The following is a 24,436-nucleotide window of genomic DNA, read 5'->3' as shown; positions in this document are numbered from 1 at the left end:
GGACACTTGCTGGACTGAAAGAAGTGGAATAATTAAAACAACCCCCCACCAAGTCTGAGAGGCAGGAAAAATGAAACACTTTTCCTTTACCACCCAGGGGTTTTGGCCCCAGGTTTTGCTTTCGTGGAGGTATTCTGGAGAGGCGAGACTGAAAGAATCGAAGCAGCGCAGGGCAGAAGCGGCTCTCTGCTGTCAGGAGAGGGAACTGCCATCAGATGGGTGTAACAGAGAGGAGGAGGCAGGAGGCTGCTTGCTGGGAGCATCCTCACAGGTGGGAGATCACATAAACCTAACCTGAGCCAAAAATACTTCTGCAAAGCACATGAGCACATCCTGAAGCATCAGCAGAGAGCTTCATTTTAAAAAATCTCCTGAGGGCCATACCCAGGCAGTTCTCACACAAACAAGCCCACATGGGCGTTAAGTGAGACTAGGAAGGCTTATTAAAGAAGCTGAAAGGAGGCCTGTGTACCAAGTGCCTGCACGCCACGGCCCTGGTAGGTGCTGGTATGAAAAAAGCCTGCGTATGGTTTTGCAGGACGTGTCCGCTGTTTAACAGAGGAATGACTAACAGATTTTGTTTTCTCTCTCTCTCCTGCTTCACCACATGCTGTGCCCCTCTGGATGTCCATGCTGTGCTTCCTGTCTCCCAGCCCAATGACAGTGATGTAAGTAGACAAAAGCTGGGGACGGGGAGGCATCCCGGCGTGCCTCAGCACAGCTTTGTAATTGTGTCGTTTGTGTGCCAGCATATTATAGGCACTGTCCCTTGTCTGTAGTCACTGGAGATAGTTCAAGCCTGTCACAGGCTGTGTTTGTCTTCACAGTAATTAAGGGTCTTTGGCAAAGCTGAAAGGGCTCTGGGTCGCAGTGTTTCGGAGACCTGACCAACAGCAGGAGGATGCTGTGAGGTAGGCTGGTCTCTACTGCCCGTAAGGCAGTAGATGTGGTTTCAGAGAATCCAGGGAGCTCAGGTGCAGCTCTGCACCCTCTCAGGGGCTCCCTGCAAGCTGGTGGTACTCTCAGATCAGGCTCCTCACTGCGCTTCCAATGCTACATGGCCAGTATGGCACTCAGCACTGCTGGAGCTTCTCCGGGTCTGGAAGAGTAGTGGCAGCAAGACTCAGTCCTCAAACTGCTGAGGCAGATGCTGTGAGACATGGGCCCTTCTTATGGGATACCACTCTGGTTCACTTGGGTTTCTGCTCCAGTTTCTGAGCTCTGGACTCTGTATTTGTTAACCCCCAAGGCTGTAATAGTGGTTTGTTGTAGCCATAATTCTCTGCTGACCAAAGGAAGGAACACACCAGGGATGAAGTACAGGGCCACCTCTATGTGTAGATCCAGGGAGACAAAACAACCCAATGCTATTTTGCGGTGAGGCAGGGGTGAGACGATGCTTGCAACTGTGGGCAAAAGCCTGTTTCTAAACCATCATCCCTAGACCCTCAAAAAAGCAGCTGGAGTTGGAGCGAAAGCATGTGATATTGCAAAGCCACAGGGGTTGAAGCAAGCTCAGGCATCTCTGAGACTCCTCAGAAGTTGAGCAGAGGGACAGAAACCTGAAACTGTTGGCTCTGGTCTGCAAAACTCAAGAGGAGAAACAAATTCTAACTGAAAATAATGGTCTTATTGTGGTTTGAAATGGCAAATTCACCTCTTGTTACTGAGAATCATCCAGAAAGGGGTCTGAGGCTTATTTATAAGGGTTTTGCAGAAATAAAGGGCAGCTGGCTGAGAGCAGGCAGGCTACGCGACACGTCAGCGTCCTTCTCTGACCCCAGAAAACCTCTGGCAAGAAAGGGACCCCGTGTACAGAAATGGCAACACCATGTCAGCTTTCTTGCCTCTGCTGCTGGAGAAAATAACATTAAAAAATAACACAAAGAGACAGACACACGCAGCCACAGCAAACTCAGAACAATTATGAAATCAATAAGCACCTGAAGGGCTTTGTTACTCACCACTTAACCCTTCACGTCCCCACCCAGTTCAATGTTGTGAAACACATGTCAAGTCCAGTACGCAGAAATTCTAAATGAAACAAATGGATGGTGCCTTGGGCTACAGGAGCACCATTCACATCCTATTTTATCATTAGCTCTCTGCAGAATAAAGAAACCAACAGCAACAACAACAAAAAACCCTGCCTGAGAAGAATCTGAAATATCACGCCATGTGTTCAGTCCAGATACTCGCAGAGGCTGGAATGCATGCCAGTTTCTCAATGGTGCACAATAATCTTTGCTTTTGCAGCCAGAGAACTTGACACTGCCCCCTTCATTAGCAAATCTCTGCTTGAGTTGCACAGGTGCTGCTGGAAGCACATCAGGGAGGCATGTGCAGGATCAGAGCCCTCAGCAAAGGGGACGTTGCTCAGAGAGGTGGGGAATTTGCAGAGCCACTTAGTGGCCAGCCCAAGAGGTGGTACTGGTGCATGCTGTAGAGCTTGTCTTGGAAATGCCAGCTAAATTGCAGAGTTTTATAAGATGCTGGTATGGAGAACTTTAGCTCAGCAGTCCCAAGAAGGAGACTAAGATGAGATTATGCCATGGTTAATGCCCTGCTTTTCCTTTCCAGTGCAGTGCCTTGGACGGTGCCTGTCCACTAAGCTGTCAGGATGAGGTAAGTTGCCCAGATTTCTTCTCTATACCTGTGGTGGGTGTGATTGACCACCTGCTCTTTGGAGGTCTTTGTCTCCCCAAAAGTCAGGTGTAGCCTGTCATCTCCTCACAAGAGGCTGCACAGCTGGGACAGAACCTCATGCTGTTGAGACAAACCTGCAGTTTAGATCTTCCTTAGCTATGAACTGTGAGCTGAGGCTGGGCAGGGGCATGGGGATGCCAGCCAGTGACTCTAAGGAGAGTCCATGTTCTCTAAGACTGCCTCACTGGCTTCCCAAGGCTGCCACAGAGAGTGCCTGTCAGCATGACATGCATCCTTGACACCCCTCTTTGCATTTATTCCAATGCTTCAACCTTGGTCTCAGCTATATTTGGGACAGGGACTCCTCTGCTCTGGACAGTGGGATCACCAGAGAATTCTCCTTCTATGTTCATGTAGGATTTCCCCTGTTTTTCCGTGTGAGACCTAAAGGTTTTCATCTAAACTCTTTGCCTCCATTTCCTGCTCTGCAAAATAAAGACCAACACTGATACTCAATGGTGAGGAAAGAGCATTTTACTAAAGAGAAGTGCTCTCCAAATATTCTGTCACTTCCTGCAGGATGTCTTGTCTTCTTAAGTGTGGCTCAGAGCTTGCTAGGCCTGCACACAGCCCTGGCAAGAGGCAATCTCTGTCACAGTCAGCTCACAAACTAAATGCCTTAAAATGGAGGCAGAGAAGGACAAGTCAATTGTGTCAAATCTGTGGTAGGTGAGGTGTGGAAATGCTGAGGCTGTTGCCATAAGCACAAGCCCACACCGCTCCATCCTGCACACAGCGGCACATACCAGACAACCATGGAAAAAACTGTCTTTAATGTTGCTTCTCTTTCATCTCTGCAGATCCTGAATTGCTTCCTCATTGATAATAACGGCTTTATACTTGTTTCCAAAAGACCTGCAGAGGTAAGAGAGCATAAGAACAGAAGGAGAGTGTGCTTGGCTTGTTCCTAAATAACCCACCAGAGCTGGTTAAAACAAATGAAGTTCAATTGTGTAATAAGGGTGGCCATGGTATTTAATTTAAATTCAGCTGTGTGGTGAGGGGGAAGCCTCGCAGCAGAGTGACAGCACATCCTAGGTGAAGAAGGAGTTTGCAGTGATAAAGGAAAGAACTGGCCAAAATATCTCTTTATCAGAAGTGAGGAAATCAGACTCCTTTCCCTTGGTTCAGGTGCTACTGAAAGATGATCTGAGACAGCCCCAGAACAGAAGGCAGGTGTGACGTGGGAAGGGAAGGGAAGGGAAGGGAAGGGAAGGGAAGGGAAGGGAAGGGAAGGGAAGGGAAGGGAAGGGAAGGGAAGGGAAGGGAAGGGAAGGGAAGGGAAGGGAAGGGAGCAGCACTCTTGGACACCTCTGAAATTGAGATAGGCATTCTTCAGGAAAGAAAACTTAGGGGATGGTAAAAGCAAAATGCCAAAGGCAAAAATGAAGACAAAACCATTTAAGCAAATTGGAAACAGGAGCACGCCTGAAGAACTGGATGATTTAGTGGACTTGTGGAGGTGAAAGAAGTAAGGAAAGAGACTCAGAATACTGACAAAAATATAAGCAACTGAAATTGCTTCCTTTTCCTCCTGCTGCCAGTGCCTCCATGACCATTTCTAGGGAGCTGAAGGGGCACAGTTTGTGATGTGACATCCCCTGCAGCCTGAGTGAAGTCAACACTACCAGCCACTGCATGGTTTAGTTATACTTTTCTGCTCTCCAGTAAATTAATCATGGAGCTATTTGTTTCAAAATAATAAAAGGCCATAGATTTGGATGTCAGAAAGTAACGTGTTGGAACAGTTCCATAAGCTACAAAGCAATAAGTCAATATCAAAAGTGGGCTCATAGAAGAAATGGGAAATGAAGCTTTTTTTTTTACTGACAGAAGTGTGGAGTTTCATTGAAATTGCCCTAGTACTGGAGTTAACAAATACTGTATGCGTATTTCCAAAAAGTAGTAGATCTGATCCCAGAACTTAGTTTCTTCAAGATGTGACAAGCAGGTTGAAATGGCAATTAAATGTAAAGTAACAGAACACGGGATGGATGTGACAGGGACAAGCAGCACAGCTTCTATAAAGGAAGAAAACCTATCTTATCAGCTGTAGTTCTTTGAAAGTGTGAGTAAATCAGGAGATAAGGGAGAATGGATGACCTACTGCATTTCAGTTTTTCTAAAAGCCTTTAAAAGCATCCCTTACAAGAGTTTGTTAAAGAGTGAAGCGTGAAGCAGTGGCATTGATCTCAAAGCAGCTGGGACAGAAAAGAAAGAATAAATTTTTAGATGGATATTTAGGCAGAGAATGTCACCAATGAAAGTGCCATGGTTTCCCATCTGGACTTGTGTTGGTTAGAATTTTCCGAATAGACTGGCAAAAGAAAAAGGTGAGATGATGAATTCTGCAGCCACTATGCAGTGAGTTCAGAGGGGCCAAGATAAGAACTGCTGAGGCTCACAAAGCAAAATGAATCAGCAATATAGTGGCACCAAGGGGTGATACAGACAGATAGCAAGAAGGGCATATTGCAAGGAGTAACCAGCCTCTTCTCTGTCGGGAAAGTAACCTACCCCACTCACTGAATATTCCAGTAAAAGTGCCCCTACAATGACTAGGTGTGTCAAAAAAGAAGCACTGGCCTCCTGGGTTCTATCTTTGTATTTTTCCTGCATCTTATGGAAAATGGGTTTTTCAAAAAGCTCATCTCTGAAAGACCTGACTAGCAAAAACATGGCATTATAGTGGATTTGGTTAAATTATAAACATCATCCACATGCCTCCGAGATCAGGAATTTTGGCAGGCACCAGAGCTGTCATCTCCTCTAGCTGTTACCTCCCCTGACCTCAGAGAGTTTACCACTACTTTTCTGCTGATTTCTTTATCTTGTTCCAGTTACTGCTTTTATTTCCCAGTGGTACCATGAGTGTCCAGACTGTTAAACCCTACAGGGAATTCAAGACAGCAGCAGCATTAAATCCATACCCCAGGTTTAATAACCTTGCTCCCTGAATGCTGCTGTGTGGGATCACTTGCTGCTATATGGTCTTTCCTGCCCCCACGCCACACTCTTCCCTCAGTGCATCCTTTAACTTAATGGAAAAAAAAATACCGTACCTGGATTTTTGTGGGGTTTTTGCCTTTCTGGAGAAATCAGCTAATTTGCTGCCGTTCCTTCCTGCCTTGTACCTGACGCCAGGACCAACAAGAGTGGCCCAGCTAAGAAGAGCAGAGAGGTGCCTAATTACCTGTGTCCTTACAGACCCTGGGCAAGTGGCTGGCACCAGAGACCCGGTCCGGGGACTCTTGAGATGTTTTGTTCCATCTCCTTGCTTGCTCCTTTGGGTCTGTGGTGCTTTACAGTGTGCTCAGCCCACAGCCTGGCTCAGGCTGTGCTCCACTCTGCCCTGGGGATGGGGGATTGGGATGGGGGATCAGCTCTAATATCCTCTGCCTGAAGGCAGCAGGAAGCTTACCAGTAGCCAGAAGCCACTGCAGAAGAAAGGAGGACTCAGGATTTTAATAAGTGACGAGTTGGAAGCTCCTGGCAGGATTACTTGTGAAAGAATGAGTAAATCTCTTAATTCGGGCTAATCCCCCCCATCCAGACTCATCACGAAGGAAGCAAAGAGTTACTATCCAGGGCCAGGAGAAGGGAGTGGGTGAGGAGGAGGACCAGGCAATCTAGGGCAGGGGAGGAAGGGAAAATATGTGATAGGCCCAGGCTGTGCTGCAGTGAGGGCTTCTCTCCCCTACGTTTCTGCTGATGTTTGTAGCTGTGGCCCCACAATCACCCCCAAGTTTTTAACTATGTTTTGCTGCCAGATGGAGACACAGCTGCACATCACAGGTCTGGAGCTCCCTCCACATGCTGCATCCAGATGCCCCCACACTCACTAAAACTCTTTCTCTAGGATGCTGCCTTCTACCTGAGGCATCTCACAGGGTATGTCTGCAAGCTCTGCCCAGGGGGAACTGCAGGGACAGGGTGCAGGTTGACAGCTAAAAAGCCAAGATCCCACCATGGCTGGACCCAGGCTGTGGAGGAGCAAGGGCTGGCTTTGTTTGTGGCCTGGCCCATTTGTTTGTCTACAGCTTTTGTGTGTACCAAAAGTGCAAATTGCTCAATGAGCCAGCAAAGCATGGACATGAAGAGTGGTAAAATACTGGCACAGGCTGCCCACAGAGGTGGTAGATGCCCCATCCCTGGAGACATTCAAGGCCGGGCTGGATGGGGCTTTGAGCAACCTGATCTGGTTGAAGATGTCCCTGCTCATGGCAGGGGGTTGGACTAGATGACCTTGGAAGGTCCCTTCCAACCCAAACTATTCTATTATTCTGTGACACATATATGCCTGTAAGCAGTGATGTACCTTTTTAGCCATATGTGTGCTCCGGGATGCATCTCCTTCCCATGTTTAGCCTGCATATGTACCTGTACGCTCTCAGCTGCAGGGCGCTGTGTTGCAGTTTGTGTCCTGCAGGATGACAGAGGTGATGCTTTGTGCTGTGAACCTCTGAAATTGCAAGGGCCAGTGGAAATCTCCCCAGAGCTGGGAGGAGAAGCACAGCAGAGGGATGTCTGGGAGAGCAGCAGCCACTCACTGGAGGAAGCAGGTTGTAATGACACCTGCTTTGCAAGGTGTCGCTTCAGTACAGGACCACTTTGGTTTCTGCCAAGTGATGCTTTCCTGTGTTACCACCTGCACAGGGTACCTAAAACAGCAGCGAGCTTTCAATGTCTGATTCAGTGTTAAAGGCCAGTTTGCTGATGCTTTTCTGAGCACATTCCCTAGGCCTTACTTGCAATTACACTAATAGCTCCTCATACTTGTACCTATAGGAATGGCATCCTGTCTGGATAAATTCAGTGAGACATCAGCACCTCTGGACAGGGTTGGGCCCATTTGCAGTCCTGCAGTGGCCCCTTGCCTCACCAGCTGCAGCTTGCACTGCATTAAATCCCACAGCTCCAGCTCCTGCTGGGGCTGCAGACTGGTATTAAATGGAAGCAGCTGGCCTCCTCACCACCCTAATCAGACTGAAAGACCAAGGGAGATAAAAAAAAAAGTTAGGGCTTGCTCAGACACATTTGGCTATATGTCTGAGATGATTACAGCATAAATGATTGAAGGGGAGTTGATGTTATGTATCGATTTATACAGTGAAATGCCTTCGAAAGCCTGTTGGGAAGAGGCTCATAACCATGTAAAACCATGTAACACTACTGCTAGATGATTACCGTGTGATTTTAGGTAAATCTGCCTAAGTTTTGTGTGTGTGTGTTTTTTAGTGGAAATGCCCCACTTAGATAAATGAAGTCATCTGTCATCTCCTAATATGTGCTAAATGACTGCTAGCCTATCAATGGAAATGTAAAATGCCCCTCAAACGGCATGAACAGTTCCATAACATATAGAAGCTATTTACTATGTCAAGACCCATGAGCCAGGAAAATAGATGGACAGCTCATATCTGCATTTTTATTATTTACGAGTATTTTATTTACTTGCTTGCAAACAGAGCAGTGGATTTGGCAGATTCAAAGCATTTTTTGTAATAGATTTGTCATGGCTTAGTAATCAGGAAAGCCAGAGGTGTTGTTTATTTGAACGAGTCTTTCAAGCAGTGGTTTCCAGATTTGAGATTAGGACTGTATTTGAGGTTATAGACTCCAAAATGTAAATGGGACCAGAGAGCCACGAGCTCCACTTTTAGTCCAGGTGTGCAAGCGAAATCTGGGGGTTGTTACCCCCACAAATGCAACTTGTGCTAGGGTGGAGCCTGTGCTGGCACAGCTCTGGCCATGCCAGGGCGTAGTTTGTCAGCTAAAGGGATGGGTCAGCGTGTGTTGTGTTGGTTTGGGTTACTGCCTGCTCCAAACTTGCACAGCAGTGAGTTGTCAGATTGTGTTTGCTACCTAAATAAATGTGTGCACGCGCGGTGAGTCAGTTCGCCTCGGGCAGCAGGAGAACAGAGGTTTCCGAAGCCGCTGCGGCCGCAGGCGGGCAGAGAGGCTCAAGCGGAAGGAGACTTGGGCATTCAGATTCAGCGAATGTGGATTCACAAAAACCCACAGGAGAGCCCAGGCTGCCAGAGAATCAACGTGCAGGGTCTCTGCAGCTTGAGAATCTGCCTTTTTCTGTTGCAAGCTGCAGGGACTTACGTGGGCTAAATCATTTCGAAGCGCGGTAGGAATGGTGCAGGATGCCCAGCTGGTGATGGGGGAAGTCCTCCCTCAAGCTTTCCAGCCAGCCAAGGGATAAAGCTCAGCCTTACCTCCTTATGAAACACTCGTTATGTGTAGCAGGCCTCCAGACAGACTGGATCGTCTGGAGCCATCGAGCATTTGGAAATTTTACTGTTGACACTCTGTTCTGTTTTTTTTTTTCCTTTCTTGTACTTGCAGACTGGAAAATTTTTTGGTGCAGTGGAAGGCTCAGTAATGACCCAGCTACTAAACATGGGCATGTTCAGGCGGTAAGTGGGGGATCTCTGCGCTGTACTTCTCTTTCTTCAGCTGGTGTGTGGGTCAGAGTGTACTGGTCCCTATAAGCAGCACCACTGAGCAGGGGAAAATGCACGTGCTGGCGCATGTGGCTCTCTTATTTGTCTACAAGAGCTCCTTTAGTTACCTGCCCTCTCCCCTGACTCACTCACCCATCACCACACACCCTGTTTCTCCTCATCTGCTCTTCCACCTGCTGCAAAGCACCGAGAGAGACTGTAAGTCCTGATCTCCGTTTTGACAGCAAACAGCTGCTCCTCTGTCTTTTCCAGGGCAAGACACTATGGGAAACACTTCTTGGTGTTTTGCGTGAAGTGCTTCAGTTGCTTCTGCCACTTGGAAAGCCTTTCTATGAGCAGTTGTTTGAGAGCCCTCCCAGATGTGGCATTGCAGCTGGCTGAGCACATTTCTCTCTCTCTCCTAAAAATACCTCTGTCTCACTCCACTCCCCCAGCCCATGTTGAAAGAGAGATCAGAGTTTCAGTGGCTTGAAAATGGCAACTAGGGGGACCTGAGATAGCTACAATTATAATTCTCATGCTTTGCAGCCTGCTTTACTCACCATCGGAAATTAGGGACATATTTCCTTCTGTACTGACCCAGTTACATTAATACAGGGCCTGTATTTCTCTGATTTCTTTGCGAAATCCAGCACCAACCAAACAGCAAAGACACGTGAACAGGCCAGTGCTTTAGTTCTTCCACACAGAAACATTTCCAGAAAAAGCAGTGCACGCCGATGTGTGCATCCCATAGGCAGCTGCACTGTTCGCTTTTGACAGCTTGCTTGTTTTGTGTTGATTGCAGGGTGACCATGTATGACTATCAAGCAATGTGCAAAGTACCCTACCACCACCACAGCGGTGCCCGGCCTCTGCTCAGCGTACGTATCTGTCGGCACGCAGCCCTCTCTGGGCTCGGCTCTGGAGGCCTTCTCCTAGAACATCTCCAACACCTTGATGTAGCACAGTCCCCAAAAGAGCTTAGTTTGCTTTCAAGTGGTGGGAATGTCCAGACTCATGTAAGGCAGATTTCTGAGGCACTGGTGGCCACTGACAGTGGTTTCCAATTTGGCACTCTGTTGGCATGTAGGATCTCACGGATAATTGGAAGGACCAGGCAGAGGACAGGATCTAGACTATGCCAGGCTCCTCCTAAAAGCTGAAGAACCAGCTTGCAACTGAAATGAACAGAAATGTTTTTACAGTGCATAGTTTTACTCAGCAGTTCAAAAAGAAAAATTGCACTGTCAGGGATCAGAGTATTGGGAGAAAGCTGTCAGCCTCTCAGGGAAGTGTGAGAGGGCTTGGAGCCACAGGGAGAGGGGCTAAAGCTGCTGAGAAATGCTGATAACCCAGGGAACAAGCTATCAGAGTGAACAGTTTTGCCAGTACCCAAATGCAACCTCTCTTTACTCTGATACAAAGTCTAATCCCACTCTACCGTCCTAAACTGGCCTCGCACAGGCAGAGCTAAGTAATTAGTCAGCACTCAAACTAGTTGAAGCAATCCTAAACAGGGATGTGTTTCTTGCTGTTATGATTGTTTGATACTTTAAAATGTGGTGTGCTGGAAGTATGTCCTACAGCATCACATGGTCATTTTTTTCCAGTCAAAGAATTTACAAGAAAATATTAATTTTTAATAATCTGTTTTATTTTTAACAATATATTAGTTTTGGTAATAGCTATACTTAAGCTGGATAGGTAAAATATTGTGATTGCAGTGCAAATATTTGCTTGATCATATCCTTGAGAATTTTGATGACTGAAAGACATGTCTGCCAAAGATTAGGTGGATTGGGAAGAGAATAAGAGGGTGAGCATTCAGCCTTCATCTCTTCCTTTCCCCTCTTAGCAAAGCCCTCCAAAAGGAAAAAAATCGAGAAAAGTCCATTGTTCATATGCATCGTTCAAAGAAAAACAATCAGTCAAATTCCCAACCATCTATACATTTTACTATTTGCTGACTTACTTTGGTTGACGATAAGTCAGTTAGTAATAATGGAACATTATCTTGTGTCCTGTGACTGCTGCATCTGTTTTGGGTTTGAGGATACGGGCATGATTATGAGAGGGAGAGATGAAAATTAGACATGGTTACCATGAAGAAAAGAAGCAGCAGGATGCTTGGCAGATAAATTGTCCCTGGGACAATGCTGGATTCCCAATTTGTAGCTGAAAAGATGACAGAAGCCATGCCATCTTGAGGAAAAGCTGGATGAAAGCACAGTTAAGCATAATCAATCAATGGCAGATAATACTAAATCCTGGGTAATGCTGTTGCTTGTCCCAGAAATACCACTTGCTATCAGAATATAAAAGCATCCTAAACTGGTGGTGTCCCATTTAGCTGTGTTTCTCTTCTGCTCTGAGCTCTCAAGGTCATCCATACTGGAGAGAAATCATCAAGCAATTACATCTTCAAAGTCCTTCATACATTTCTGATAAACTCCCTGACCCTGATGGGGTGGGAGTGAAAAGATATTATTAGTAGCAAGGCAGCTCCGCTGGCTTTTGATGTATTTTGAACATTTTCCAGCGATGCTCAGGCCTTGAATTTCCAGCCTGTCTCAAAGAGCTCTGATCAGTGGAGGGAATTGGTCAGAAATATGGGGTCCTGCATAAAAATTATAAACTCTCTGACCAGGTTCTTACAGTATTTCTCATTTCTTCCTTTGTTCTCCAGCCAATATATGCCTTTCTAGCTGCAGTGAAATGGCTGATAAGTGATTTCCTCATGTGAGTACCAAAAGATGGGGGTGTATGGGAGGCTCAGACCAATGGGGGCAAGAGCTGAGAAAGCTACAAGCCAAGGCCCCCATGTAGGGCATTGCTCTGAGCCTTCTCCTGACATTCAGCTCCACGCCTTGCTCCCGAGAGACAGAAACCTATTACTATTCCCATTTTGAGAGGCAGAGGCCTGGAGCGGGTCTGGGATTTACCTGAAGTCACTCAGTACAAAGTGGCAGAGTCAGAAATAGGACTCGGGTCTCCCGGGGCCCTGTGCAGATCCTTGATGCGAAGTCCTCTCGCCTGTCTCCTTCACCCGTGGTAAGCAGATGCACAACCTCGCTTTGCAGAGGGCGAAGGCTGAAGGAAAGAAGCCAGGGAGCTCAGGTCTGAGTGACAGGCAAGGGAGGAGAGAGGGGAGGCCATGAATCAAGCTCTGGATTCGGGCTCACCTCAAACTGCTGGGAGGAATTGGAGTTCAAGTTCAAATGAGGATGAAAGTGCTGCTGCTCAGCTTGCTGGATGTGCAAAAGGCGAGGTATGGCAAAGATCCAGCTCCTCATGCTTAAGCATTATTCAGAATAATTCAACGTGATGTGCAGCTACCTCTGTGTAGCCAGTGTACAGGCTCCCTGATGGCCATCCATGCCTGCTCCTCAGGTGGGACTTATGGTGGCTGAATCCCCTCCCAACCTCAGGGATTGCCGTAGGCGGTCCTTTCTTGGCTGGCGAGGGCCCCACACAGTATGCACTTCAGAATCACAGAATCACAGAATCACAGAATCGACTGGGTTGGAAGAGACCTCAGAGATCATCGAGTCCAACCCTTGGTCCAACTCTAGTCCGTTTACTAGATCATGGCACTAAGTGCCATGTCCAATCTCAGTTTAAAAACCTCCAGGGACGGCGAGTCCACTACCTCCCTGGGCAGGCCATTCCAATGCCTGATCACTCTCTCTGTAAAGAATTTCTTTCTAATATCCAGCCTAAATTTCCCCTGGTAGAGTTTAAGCCCATGCCCCCTTGTCCTATTGCTAACTGCCTGGGAGAAGAGACCAATCCCCACCTGGCTATAACTTCCCTTCAGGTAGTTATAGAGAGTGATGAGGTAAAAGCCCATTCAGTTATTCCACAGTACAGATCCCATGATGCAGAGCTACACCCTCATCATGTGGAGGGGAAAAAAAAAAATAAAAAAAAACCTCAGACTTCCACTGCCAGCAAATTTGTAGTAAACATTTTAGAACTGATACTTGCCGGGTGACAGGGCCATCTCCCTAACACCTGCATCCTTCCAGGCTGCTGAAAAAGCATCCTCTGTTCTTGCTCTTTTGACAGCTTACTTTTGGAGTTTAACATGAGTAGCTTCTGGCACTCAGACAACTTGGCAGATGGTGAGTACACAAAAGTCCAGCCACCCCACAGCATGTGAGTGTTACAGCCGCTGGTGGCAGAAGAAGCTGTACAGGGAAGCTCATCCTCGTGCGAGGAGCCAACCATCCATTCTGCCACCTCTCCCTCCATGGACCCTGGCATCCAGCTTCCACATCCCGCCACTACCCCATCTCCCCACGCTCCCACCCCCATTTCAGGCACCACGAGAGCAAGGTCGGGGTGAGGTGTGTGCAGCTCGGAGCACACCGCTTGCTTTCCTCAGGGTAACTACTGGTGTGAGGGGAAGCTCTTCTTTCCAAGGACCTCCACCCCATGTGCAGTGGGACAAGAGCAACCTTTAGCTGAAAAGGCCTTCGGTTGGAAAGATCCCCTTCCAGTCTTTTCCAAGGGTGGCCTGTAGGATGGGACAGAGCAGGGCTGGAGCAGCAGGCTCTCCAGAGCCTAGCAGGGGTACCAGGGAGCTAGCCAGGAAACAGTAAGGTTCAATAACACATTGAAGGTTTTCACTTGCCCACTGGACTCTAGGATAGAAGAGATGATGGCACACGAGTGCAGCAAAGGGTATATCTGGTATGTCAGCCATGTAGGTGCTGTTATTACATCCTTACTAATTGTTCAGCACTAACGGCGTTTTTAGTGGAGACAATGGTACCTTCCCTGCTAACTGTGGGGCTGAGTCTTCTGCACTGAACTCACCTGGCATAACAGGGAAACAGTCATTTTTAGAAAGCAAGATTTCATTCTCGTCAGAGAATCAGCCCAATGTCTGGATAGTGCTGAGATCCCACTCACCTCCTCCAGCGAGGGTCCCCAGAGATGGCAGCACAAGTTGCAGCTTTCCTCTACACATCCCTGGCTGCTGCTCAACATGTGTCGGGATAACGGGAGCAGCCCCATGCACAAAGTGGTGAGGAAGAGTCAGAGGAGCAAGCACAGAACTTGTGGCAATGCAGAAGGGACTGCTCTTTCTGAAGGACAGACTGACCTGGTGTTCCTGCTGAGAGCTGCTGTGGATGCTAAATGACCGCAGTTTGTTTTAGTCTTTGCTTGAGAAGATGCAAGGAAAAAGGGGAGGGAGAGGTTCTCACTTCTGACCTGCTCATCACCATTTCCTTTTGTGCTTTCTTCATCTCTTTTCCGCATCACCTCCATGACTGCTGTGTGCAAATTCATCTCTTCATTGCACTGCCATCGTGTGAAACCGCCGCGTGGCTCCATCTTCATTGTGCGTCTGTGTGTGTCATCTGACTTTTCCAGCCAAGGCTGTCTTCCATCACTGTAAGTAGAAACACGTAGCAGCGAAAAGAGGAGGATTTAGCTAGAAATCCCAGGCTAGGAGAGACTTTTTTCCACCTCTTGGACAATGGGGGACTTGCAGAAAGGTGTGACAGGGACAAGGCAGTGTCTGGTTCTGTTTCGCTGCACTGCAAAATTGTTGCTCCTTTGGCTGGCTGAGCTGGTGCCTGAAGTTCTGTCACTGAGAAATCAATAAAAGTGACACACCAGCCTCCTCAGGGACTGCGGGCACAGACAACACTATCACTCGATACTATGGCTTAAATGGGCCTGTAGCCTGTGCTCTTCACCTTGCTTCCCAGCTGCACCATTCTTTTCAGTTGTTATGCCAAAACTAAAGACCAACACGTGCCTTCTTGCAGGAAAAATTATACAAGTCTCATAGACTTCAGATATTAAGAGGCAACTTAAGTCTTCTTTTCCACACCCCATGGCTTAGCTCCTTCTGATGAATTCCAGCCCAGCTCCAGGATAATGCAGAATTAACTTTCAAGCAGTTCAACTGATAAGTGTATGCTCTAGCTCACAAATCCACTCCTACAGGCAAGTTAGAAATCCCTCCAAGACAGAGTCCAGACTGTGGCTATATTTGTATATCTCCCTGCTTCCATATCTAGCTTGTATTTGCTGATTTACCCTCTGCCCAGCAAGACGTATGTGTGAGACAGAGATAGAGAAGCAGAGACAGTTGGAATGTGTCTTACTGTATGAAGAAGAGGAAAAGAAAGAGTGTGGCTATGGATGAAAAAAAATTAGTGTCCATGTGTGGGGGAGGGAATAAGCAGGGTGGAAGAATACTATTGGGGCTGGAAGAAATGGATTGCACATGTTGTTAAGAATGGGCTGTAGATTTTTGCCAGAGATGTTAACATTTTCTTGACTGCCTGCCAAGGCTGGTGTATGCAAAAAGTATGGAGAGAAGGAGACATTTTGTGAGAGAGAAACTGAGCACACATTTATTCAGGGTTATGTGCAAAGGAATTAATGGTAGGGGATCTAATGCCCACCCTTGTTTGGCTGTGCACCTCTGGTTCTGCAGCACGGAGCCTGTTTCTGCCCCCCAAGTTCTCTTGCTTTCTGGGAAGGCAAGACTTGCCATTGGAATACGGGCATGATATATTCAGCCTGCATTCATCACACAAACCTGCTTTTCAGAGGTGGTGAGACGACATGTTTGCTTACACAGATTTTTCACTGCTTTCAGCATCTCATTCCTCTCTGTGTTTGTAAGGGCTTCTGCTTTTATGGACACCAGAACAGGTTTGAAAGCCTTTAATTAAACCAAAAATACTTCCAGTCAAGGGGTGCAGCCCAGAAAGGACTGTTTCTAGAATTCTGTAGCTCAGAAAAGTTTCTTTTGGACTGCATGGTACTGTACACAGAGGATATTTCACAAGGTAATTGATTAAATTCTGTATTTTGTATTTGTAACTATGCGGCAGATTTTGTCTCATGTGTCCCAGGGTAAATCCATTGACTTGGGTGCATTTATCCATGGCTTATGCTGGTGGGAATGAGTTCACAATCTGGGCTGTGTGGTTCATAACAAGGCGCGGCGGCTGCCTTTGCTACTCAGAAAGATCGGTTGCCAAATGTCTGACAGAGTCTTTCTGGAAGTGCAGATGGTAGCAACGACAGCCTGGAATTAACTCACTCTTTGCTATAAAGTTTGCAATTTGTTATCGGCTCCTCTGACTGTTTGCTAATCCCTGACCACCAGACTCTCTCAGAGCGCTGATAAAGTTTTGATGTCCAGCACGTGCCCACAGAGGCTCAGCCCAAGCGTTTTGCTGATGATGTACATGCCACGGGGCTCCTCTGAACTCCTCAATACTGCTGTAGCTGCTTTGCTTCCAAGCAAATTAAGTGGCAGTAGGCTTAAGCATAATCTCTGTCATAGGTCTTGTCTCTGTGCAGAAGTTAGGAGGTTTTTAAAGTAGCTTCTTTTCATTTAGCCTGTGCCAAGAAACTGATTTAAGATGGTCTGTGCAGGGGACTTGTGCCAATTTAGCAGAGTTTAAAAATACATCTTCGTGCACATGATGAGGTTAACCCAGAGCAAGTCAAATTGCAGATGTTCATGAAAGGCTCCAACAGAAACACAGCCTCTGTCCGAGACCGAGCCCCTACTGCCAGTGGCAAAAGTGCCCCTGAAGGAACTAAACCCCATGCACTTCCCACCCATGACCTCCTGATGCCTAGGATGCTCCTGTGAGTGCCACCATGGCACAGTCTGGCCCAGGATTACTGCTGGAAGGTTGTCTCTCTAGTCCTGTGCCTAGAGCTGAGGTACAGCTCTTGCCCATGTCTGTGGGTCAGGCCAGGAGGCTGTGCTGGCCGGGTTTGTCCTGGGTCTGGGTCGTGCAGGCTCTGTAGTTGCCTTTCCCCTTGAGGCCCAGTTCTCCAAGCCCAGCAAGTCCAACGTAATGGCCCTGATTCAACACCGGCTGAGAGGCTTCAAATCTCCTTCCATCCCATGTTTTCCAAGCCGATGATCTGATTCACACCCTCCCTGCATGCCATCCTTCACACCATTGGTTTTTATATGGCTTTAACTCCATCTGCTTTGATGGCACTACATCAGGAAGACAGAGATAGTGGAGAATGTCATTCTTTGCCAGGAGTAGGGGAAAAATGAGGACCTGGCTGAGGTGTCTGCTATGTCAGGACCTTTTGCCGCTCCTGACATGAGCAATATGCTAAATTCTTGCAAGCCATTCTGTCCCAGTTTTATCAGGTCACCTTTGTGGTCATCACAGATGTTCTTCTGAGTGAGAACTGGCACAGTCCATCACCAACAGCTTTGCTGCAGTGACAGCCCTGGTCACACAGTGCTGCAAATCCAGGGGTAACACAACGAGACTTGGATGGTTTGTGGCTGAGGGACCAATGCGTGGTCTTGCTGCAAGCATGTCCCTAAGAAGGTCTGTCCCTGGCCCAGACTACAACCGTCTGGCCACCTGTTTCAGAGTTTGGAACTGTTTTCCCATCTACTAGTGCAGTAAATTAAGGCTGAAGGAAAAGAACTCCAACTCTGGCCCTCACATTCCTTTTGTCCATCAGGATTTCACTGCTCAGAATATGGTTACCAGGCCTGGAGCTGCTCTGAGCCAGAAAGCATTTGCAGCTTCTCTCCTTACAGCATATTCTGTGTGTTTCATCAGAAATGTCTAAGCCTTTGAAATTCACCTCAGCAAGAGGGTCTTCTGCTCATGCCGAACGTCCTCAGGGCTGTTCACCCCTGTGACAGGTACTAGTCAGAGTAAAAAGAAAAGGCAGAGGCTTTTCCATGCTCCTGCAGCAAGGGTTTTGCAGAGAGGGACAGCAAATGGTGACAGAGCACGGCCAGGCAGCTCCTGGCTGGTGGTAGATTTGCTGCCAGACCCTGAAATGACAAGTTTAGTTGATGAATTTAGTGTGAATCCAGGGTGAACACAGAACAAGGCATCATGCTGAAATCAGGCCCTGTGTGCTTTTGGATCTGTGCAAAATGAACTTAACCATGATACTAAAAGGTGGATCCCACTATCTGGGAGAGTTTAAGTAGGAGGCTGCCTTGTGAGTGACATTTTGGAGAGTTCCAAAGAAAAGCACAAGGCACAATTACGGGAGACTCTGGACTGCAGGGAGGTGCTTGAGTGCCCATCATATTCACCTGGGTGAGGCATCAGAGGGGAGAGGTTGGGCTGCAGTCCCTGGCTCTTAAATGGATGTCTTGTGGCACTGGATCACCGTGGTGGAGATGAAAATCAGAGAAAATCATCCAGGTTTTCTCTCTCTCACGTAATCCACGTTGTTTAGATGGCAAATCTCGCAGAGTGGCACCTGCCTCGTTCTGCGTGCTCCAGCAGTGTCAGGGGAGAGGAGACCACAGATCTCAGGGAGGGTTTTACAGTGATGCAAATTACCCATCAGGATCATGGATACCCTCTTGGTGCCTTCTTACCATTCATTCACTGATTAAAGCCCACGTTCCTGAGGTTTTCCTATATACATCTTCAGCACCGCTGCTGCAAGGGATAAGCTGGTTGTCCTCCAAATCAGGACTCGGGGCCTTGCCTGTCCCCCTGGCAGGGCTGCCTGCGGCCGCTGCGTGGGTAGAGAGCTGCAGAGCGAGTCTTTTGTGCTCAGACCCAAAGCTGATGTAGAAACCATTTCTCATACTTGTTGTTGGCTGAGCTGCAGCCACCTCTCCCCTAGCAACAAAGCCTCGCATTTCCATCGGCAACATTCCCCTGTGTCTTACAGAGGCAGGAGCTGGCTTTGCTACTTCCAACTGCAGAAAATAATTGCCAGAAAGGCCCAAGGCAGTAGTTTCAGTCAATTCAGACTTTGCTGAATTCTGAGAAAGGATGCCCTTGCTTCTTGAGGGAGGCTCAGTAAGGCAGTTCAGCTCCCCCTCATCCCCAAATTAGTCTGGGAGTCCCACAGAGTGTGAGTGATGAGTGGTGGAGCAGCTGGTCCCTACCTCTGCGCGGATGGCTGCCCCCAGGAGCCACTGCCATGAGTTAGCCAGGTCTCTGCTGGTCCTCAAGAGCTATCGTCAGCTTCCCTGTGGTCTCAGGCCAGATCTGTTTGCCAGCGATGTTTTCTTTTTAATGTGACATATTTCACCCCTCAAATTGTCTGCTGCGGGCCTGCTCTGACATGTCAGAGGGCTTGAGAATAATCAGCGGTTGATGGAGAGCCCCACCATGGACACCCATGGTACCTGCAGGGGCAGGTCCCTCAGCATGTGCACTGAGGAACAGCCCAGTCACAGCTGTGAATGTTTTAAAAAGTGCATGAGCGTGGGCTGGATTAGGCAGGAGGGATTTTATTGATGCTGCTGGTTCCGTAGATGTGACCCTCCTTCCTGCCCCCACTTTGAACACAAGGGCACCAATGCCCAAATTCTCCTGCGTAACTGACCAGCGGGGTCCCTGGGCTGCTGCAGCTGCTGTGGCTTGGGCAGGACAGGGTTCAGCCTTGCTTTGGGGAGGTGAGAGGGAATAGTAGGCACATTTTTCACATAGGCTGGTTTTCCCACACCACCTAGTGGGAGCAGAGATCGCTGCCTGGCTGCTCGTTGCAGCATCTCCTTCCCTTTCTTTGGTCAGCACCTGCTCTTGGCCGCTGTCAAGGGGGTATGCAGGGCTGGTCCTCCAACCTGCACCGCTAGTCTTAAATGCTTCCATCCCAGTAGAAACCCTCTCCGATGCAATCCTCTGTCCTTCGTTTCTCATCTTGTCTCCTTACCACTGCAGCTCACAAGCACAAGAAGCACGACACCTTGCAGCCCTGCGACACAGAGTACCCTGTTTTTGTGTACGAGCCGGCCATCAAGGAGACCAACGGGCTGATCGAGTGCGGAGATTGCCAGAAGTAAGAACTGCAGCTTCTCTTTAATTTGGGAGCTACCTATCCCCAGCTGGGGCTGGCAGTAACTTGCAAAGAGTCTTCTGCCACTGTCCCCATAGTGTGGCCAGTGCCCCATCCACAGCTCTGGCCACAGAGCAAAGCTAAACAGCCACACTGGACAACAGGGAGGTGAAATGACTGGGTTACAGCTTATTGATAAAAGACTGAAAAAATTAAAAACATCTGTTAATAAACACAGGTGGCTGCAGAATGAGGGAAAGAGCATTTAAATATTTTTATTTTTTTAAATTTTCCCTCTTTTCTGTTTCTCTAAAGAAAAAAAAAAGAAAAAGAAAAGCAGGGAGGGAAAAAAAAAAAGAAGTGTTAAACTGTAAGAAATTAGGACACGGATCCACTTTTCTATTTTCTGTTTTCATTTTAAGAGAATGAACAGTCCAAAATAACAGCAAAGTCAGTGGGAAAAGTGGCCATTTTCAGCACCTGCATATCATGTGTGGCAGCGCAGCCTGGCAGCGGGCAGGACAGCAGGGCGGGCAGCACAGCCTTGCCATCCCCTCATGCTCACCTTGTGGGGGGGCTGCAGATGGGCATGTGCCAGTGAGCAAGCCCACAGGTGCACGCAGCCTTGTGAGCACAGAGACACATCAGAGCTGCCCATGCACACACACGCGTGTGCACAAACCCCTGCACACAACCCAAACACGTGCCTGCCCTCAGCCTGCTCTGCCCACGCAAGCCTTCCACCACCTGCATAACCAGGCAGCGACGCTTCTGCAAACCCTCACGTGTACATCCTGGGGCAAACGCTGACGTGCAGACACATCCCCACCAGCACGTGCCTGTGCTTGTCACCGCACCCTTGTCTGACAGGGAGGGGAACGGGCACGCGAATTTGTGGCTGCCAAGTGATGCTGCATGTTTTTCATGGTGGTGGGCAAGACCAAGCACCAGCCAGTCAGTCCCATCTCACCAAAGTAACATGTGATGGTACTGGGATCGTCCATCTCTCACTCCAGCAACATGCAATGTAGCAAAACTGCCCCTTACAGGACCACATAGTACATACATCCTTGCATTGTAAAAGCATATGCGTAAGTGTATGTTGAATGGACATTGGCAGACCTCTGGACAAAACCAGGTGTTCTCAGGTATCATCTGCTGCGAGATGCTGCCTCATTTGCAGAGGGCCTGTATTGGGTTTCGTTGGCTGGTTGGTATTTTTGGTTGGTAGGCGGGTTGTGGGTTTGATTTTGGCTTTTGTGCCCAGCAGGGATTTGTAAATCTGAGCCAGTTCACAGCTTCCAAAAACCAAAAAGGTGTGCTAAAGCCTCCTCCCCCATGTGCATAGCTGCTCGCTGAGTCTCTCCCGTTTCCTCCTGAGATCCTGTTTCCAATTATGTGTTTTCCTTGGATTTCTTTGCTGTGGGCTGGGTGTTGTGGGAGCAGCTGCCGTGGCCCTGCAGCGGGAGGGATGTGCTTTCTCCTGCCCACTCTTTTCTTGCAGGATGTTTGTGGCACAACAGATCACCAGCAGTAACCTCCTGCTCCTCGTCACGGATGCTACCTGTGACTGCAGTGTCTTCCCACCCGTCCTGCTGGATGCGAAAGAAGTTAAATATATCCTTCCATACGCAGCAGGGATGCATGGCTCCCTCTTTGCTAGGGTGGAAAAAACCTGCTGCTGTGGCAATTGCCACAGGGGTGGAGAGCATGGCCTGAACTGTGAGACAGCCAGGAAGGGAGACACAGGGCAGGCAGGCTTGAGGTGTGGTGGAGAGGAGGTAACAGTCAACATAGAATCACAGAATGTCCTCAGTTGGAGGGAACCCACAAGCATCATCGAGTCCAACTCCTGTCCCTGCACAGGACAACCCCACAGTTCACACCATGTGTCTGAGGGCTTGTCCAGTCTCTTCTTGAACACTGTCAGGATTGGGGCCATGACACCTCCCTGGGGAGCCTGTTCCAGTGCTCCAGCACCCTCTGGGTGAAGAACCTTTTCCTAATGTCCAACCTAAACCTCCCCGCCACATCTTCCTGACATTCCTTCAGGTCCTGTGTGGGGGACTACGATGGGTCCGTGGATTCCCTGACAGTCCTGCCCTCCAGACTCTGAAGAGGAAGCCAGTCTCCCCAATCCAAGCTGCCAGATGTGCTGTATGAGGGTGAGGGTGGGACAGGCCAGGAGAAAGGTTCAGTGGTGGGGTGGGCACAGCCAGGCTGGCTCCTTGACAGTGCTCCCAGGTGCTTCCCTAACTCATCCCTGTTGAGGCTTCATCCCTTACTCCTCATAAGGGCAGTGATACGGCACAGCTTGTCACTGTGATGGCGAGCCCTCTCCATGCATTTTGGCCACTGCCATTTTTTCTTGCCATGTTCTAGTGCTGGAGATGTCTCCAGCCCATGCAGGCTGACTTGTCCTCCCCACTCTGTCCCCTAGGCTGTGCAGTTACACCTGCACAACTTGCATCAGAGCCCTGTAAGTCCATGCAGCATTCATCCCCCTTTTCCCTTGCCCTGCTGCTGCCAGTGTTCTTAACAGCCTTGCACATAACGCTTCAGTGAAGTGTGAACGGATGCGCTCCCAGAAGCTGAGGCGGCGGCCGGACACGTGCCACGCGTTTCACCCCGAGGTACCCCAGGACAACACTGGAGGGAGGGAGGGAAGGAAGAGGAGGACACAGCTGGGTTTCACCATGGACATGCCTGTGCCCATGCACATACATCCTCTCTTGCACCCCTGCGTTGTGCACATGGCGTGCCCGTCTCTCTGTCTGGACCCAGATGCAGCCCAGGGAGCTTCCCAGCAGGAGGATGGTTATACTGGTGACACCTGGGAAGGGCTTCAGCTTGGCAGTCAGAGGATTGCTAGTTTTCTTTTGGGGGGGTCACCTGCTGGAAGAGCCATGATTCTTGTAACCACCCCTTATGACCCAAGCTTGGTGCAGCCAGGCAGCTCTCATGCCTGCCGGGCTGGCAGGAGTTTGGTCCAGGCACCTTCACACAGCATGTGAGGCAGCCCAGCTGCTTGTCCTTGCCCCACATGGCCAGGAACAGGCACAGGGACACACTCACTGGCGGGGGACTCTGGAAGGAGCTGCAGGAGGGACCTGCAGGCAGGAGCTGATCCAGCTGCAGCCTCCCAGGCCCCGGGATGGGTTTCAGGGTGTGGGGCAAAGCATGGTAAAAACCAAGAAGGCAAGAGGCTTCGTGGCTCACAGGTGGATGCCATGGCACAGGGGCATCAAACTAGTCCCTTTCTTTGCTCCCGGTGATCCTTCCTCTTGCCCCTCTGCCACAGGCATTGCTCCCCCTTCCAAAGGCAAGGGGTAGGTTCCCTTCCCTCTGCCGGCAGCCACCCAGGCTGCAAGCAAGCTGACACCTTCTCTCCCATCTGCCAGGAAAATGCCCAAGACTGCGGTGGCACTGCTGAGGTCTCCGTCTCACCGACACTGCTCCTCCTGCCCTTGGCGCTGCTCCTGCGGTGACACTACCTGCAACGGTGACACTGCCTGTGATGGTGACACTGCCTGCAACGCGCCTTATGTGACAGAGACCTGGGAAGAAAGGGGCTGCCACTGGCTGGAGCTGCAGGAGGGGAGGAAATGGAGGCACAGGCCATTTTGGGATGCCCACTGCAGCTCCCCAGGAAGACAAAGTGTTAACGGCGTAGCACAGCATGTCCTGTGTCCTTCATCACAAGGTCCAGCGTGGCATCAACTATGGAAGCTGCTCCCTCCTTCAAAATCCCTCAGCCAAAGGCTTCTGCGAGGACTGGCAGGGTCAGCTCGCAGCACACCGCCTACTGAGCTACTCCTTGCAGCCATCAGCGCCCAGCCTGAATGGCCAAGGTTGTTGGCATGGCTTGGATTTCACCACCACCTTGCCTCCCATGGAGCCACTTTGGGGTAGTTGACCCCAGGAGGCACAGGGCTCGGTGGGGCAGATCTGGCCTTAGGAGAGCAGTCTGTTGTCTGCCTGTCCTTCAGTGGGAGCTGCCAGGATTTTGAGCACCCAGTACCGGAGCAGCCCAGGCACAGCCCTGCCAGAACAGGGCTCTCAGTGGTTCCCAGCAGTGAGGCAGCATCTCCTGGTCTCAGGGGTGGTCCTTGACTGGGACCACAGGGGCAGGACATGGTGGCACCTAACCTGAACTGCAGTAGTGTGACACACAGCTGGACGATGGGAAGTAGCAGGGCTTGACTAGTTAGCTGCAGCAATGCCAGCTCTGCTGAGGAGATCCCTCACAACACTGCTAGCACAGCATCCAGATTCTTATCTAGAAGTGAACTTACCTCTGAGAAGGGGGTATGTTTCCCACTGTCTGCTAGTTTCACTGCAGAAGCAGCTAAGAAACAGGCACTTTTCCCCTTGGAGCAGCACTGCCCTGCTCATTGAAGCTGTCCTTGCTTGTCCCAGGGCAAGCAGCCCCCTGCCCTAAGCCTGGCATTCCTGGCTGGTGGGCATGGGCCGTTTCTCACAGAGCTTTATGG

At 49.2% G+C, this 24,436-nt stretch overlaps 1 protein-coding gene and 1 pseudogene across 7 annotated transcripts in view; one reads left to right on the top strand and one right to left on the bottom strand.

The window, feature by feature from the left end:
* CACNA2D4 (calcium voltage-gated channel auxiliary subunit alpha2delta 4) overlaps positions 1 to 23,483 on the top strand; it is a 129,756-nt gene extending 106,273 nt beyond the window's left edge. For 3 of the 7 annotated variants that reach the window (XR_010467226.1, XR_010467227.1, XR_010467224.1), the window contains 11 exons: positions 654 to 668; positions 2,581 to 2,625; positions 3,507 to 3,569; positions 9,061 to 9,131; positions 9,967 to 10,042; positions 11,848 to 11,900; positions 13,230 to 13,285; positions 14,544 to 14,564; positions 19,829 to 19,946; positions 21,448 to 22,576; positions 23,345 to 23,483. Coding sequence is in view for 3 of the 7 variants with exons in the window: in XM_021284716.2 (XP_021140391.2) it covers positions 654 to 668; positions 2,581 to 2,625; positions 3,507 to 3,569; positions 9,061 to 9,131; positions 9,967 to 10,042; positions 11,848 to 11,900; positions 13,230 to 13,285; positions 14,544 to 14,564; positions 19,829 to 19,946; positions 21,448 to 21,560; positions 22,494 to 22,576; positions 23,345 to 23,431 (801 nt within the window). In the remaining 4 variants the exon portion in view is untranslated. Of the gene's footprint in view, positions 1 to 653; positions 669 to 2,580; positions 2,626 to 3,506; positions 3,570 to 9,060; positions 9,132 to 9,966; positions 10,043 to 11,847; positions 11,901 to 13,229; positions 13,286 to 14,543; positions 14,565 to 19,828; positions 19,951 to 21,447; positions 22,577 to 23,344 lie in introns of those variants that run through there. The other 4 variants (XM_021284716.2, XR_010467225.1, XM_065036198.1 and 1 more) reach the window with 4 other exon arrangements.
* LOC135575864 (uncharacterized) lies at positions 14,558 to 21,454 on the bottom strand (annotated as a pseudogene).
* Positions 23,484 to 24,436: the final 953 nt, after the last annotated feature.

The sequence above is a fragment of the Columba livia genome, chromosome 1 (genome assembly GCF_036013475.1).
Source record: "Columba livia isolate bColLiv1 breed racing homer chromosome 1, bColLiv1.pat.W.v2, whole genome shotgun sequence".
Taxonomy (NCBI): Eukaryota; Metazoa; Chordata; class Aves; order Columbiformes; family Columbidae; genus Columba; species Columba livia.
Note: the sequence above shows the minus strand (reverse complement) of the source record. Positions and strands in the feature narration are given on the sequence as shown.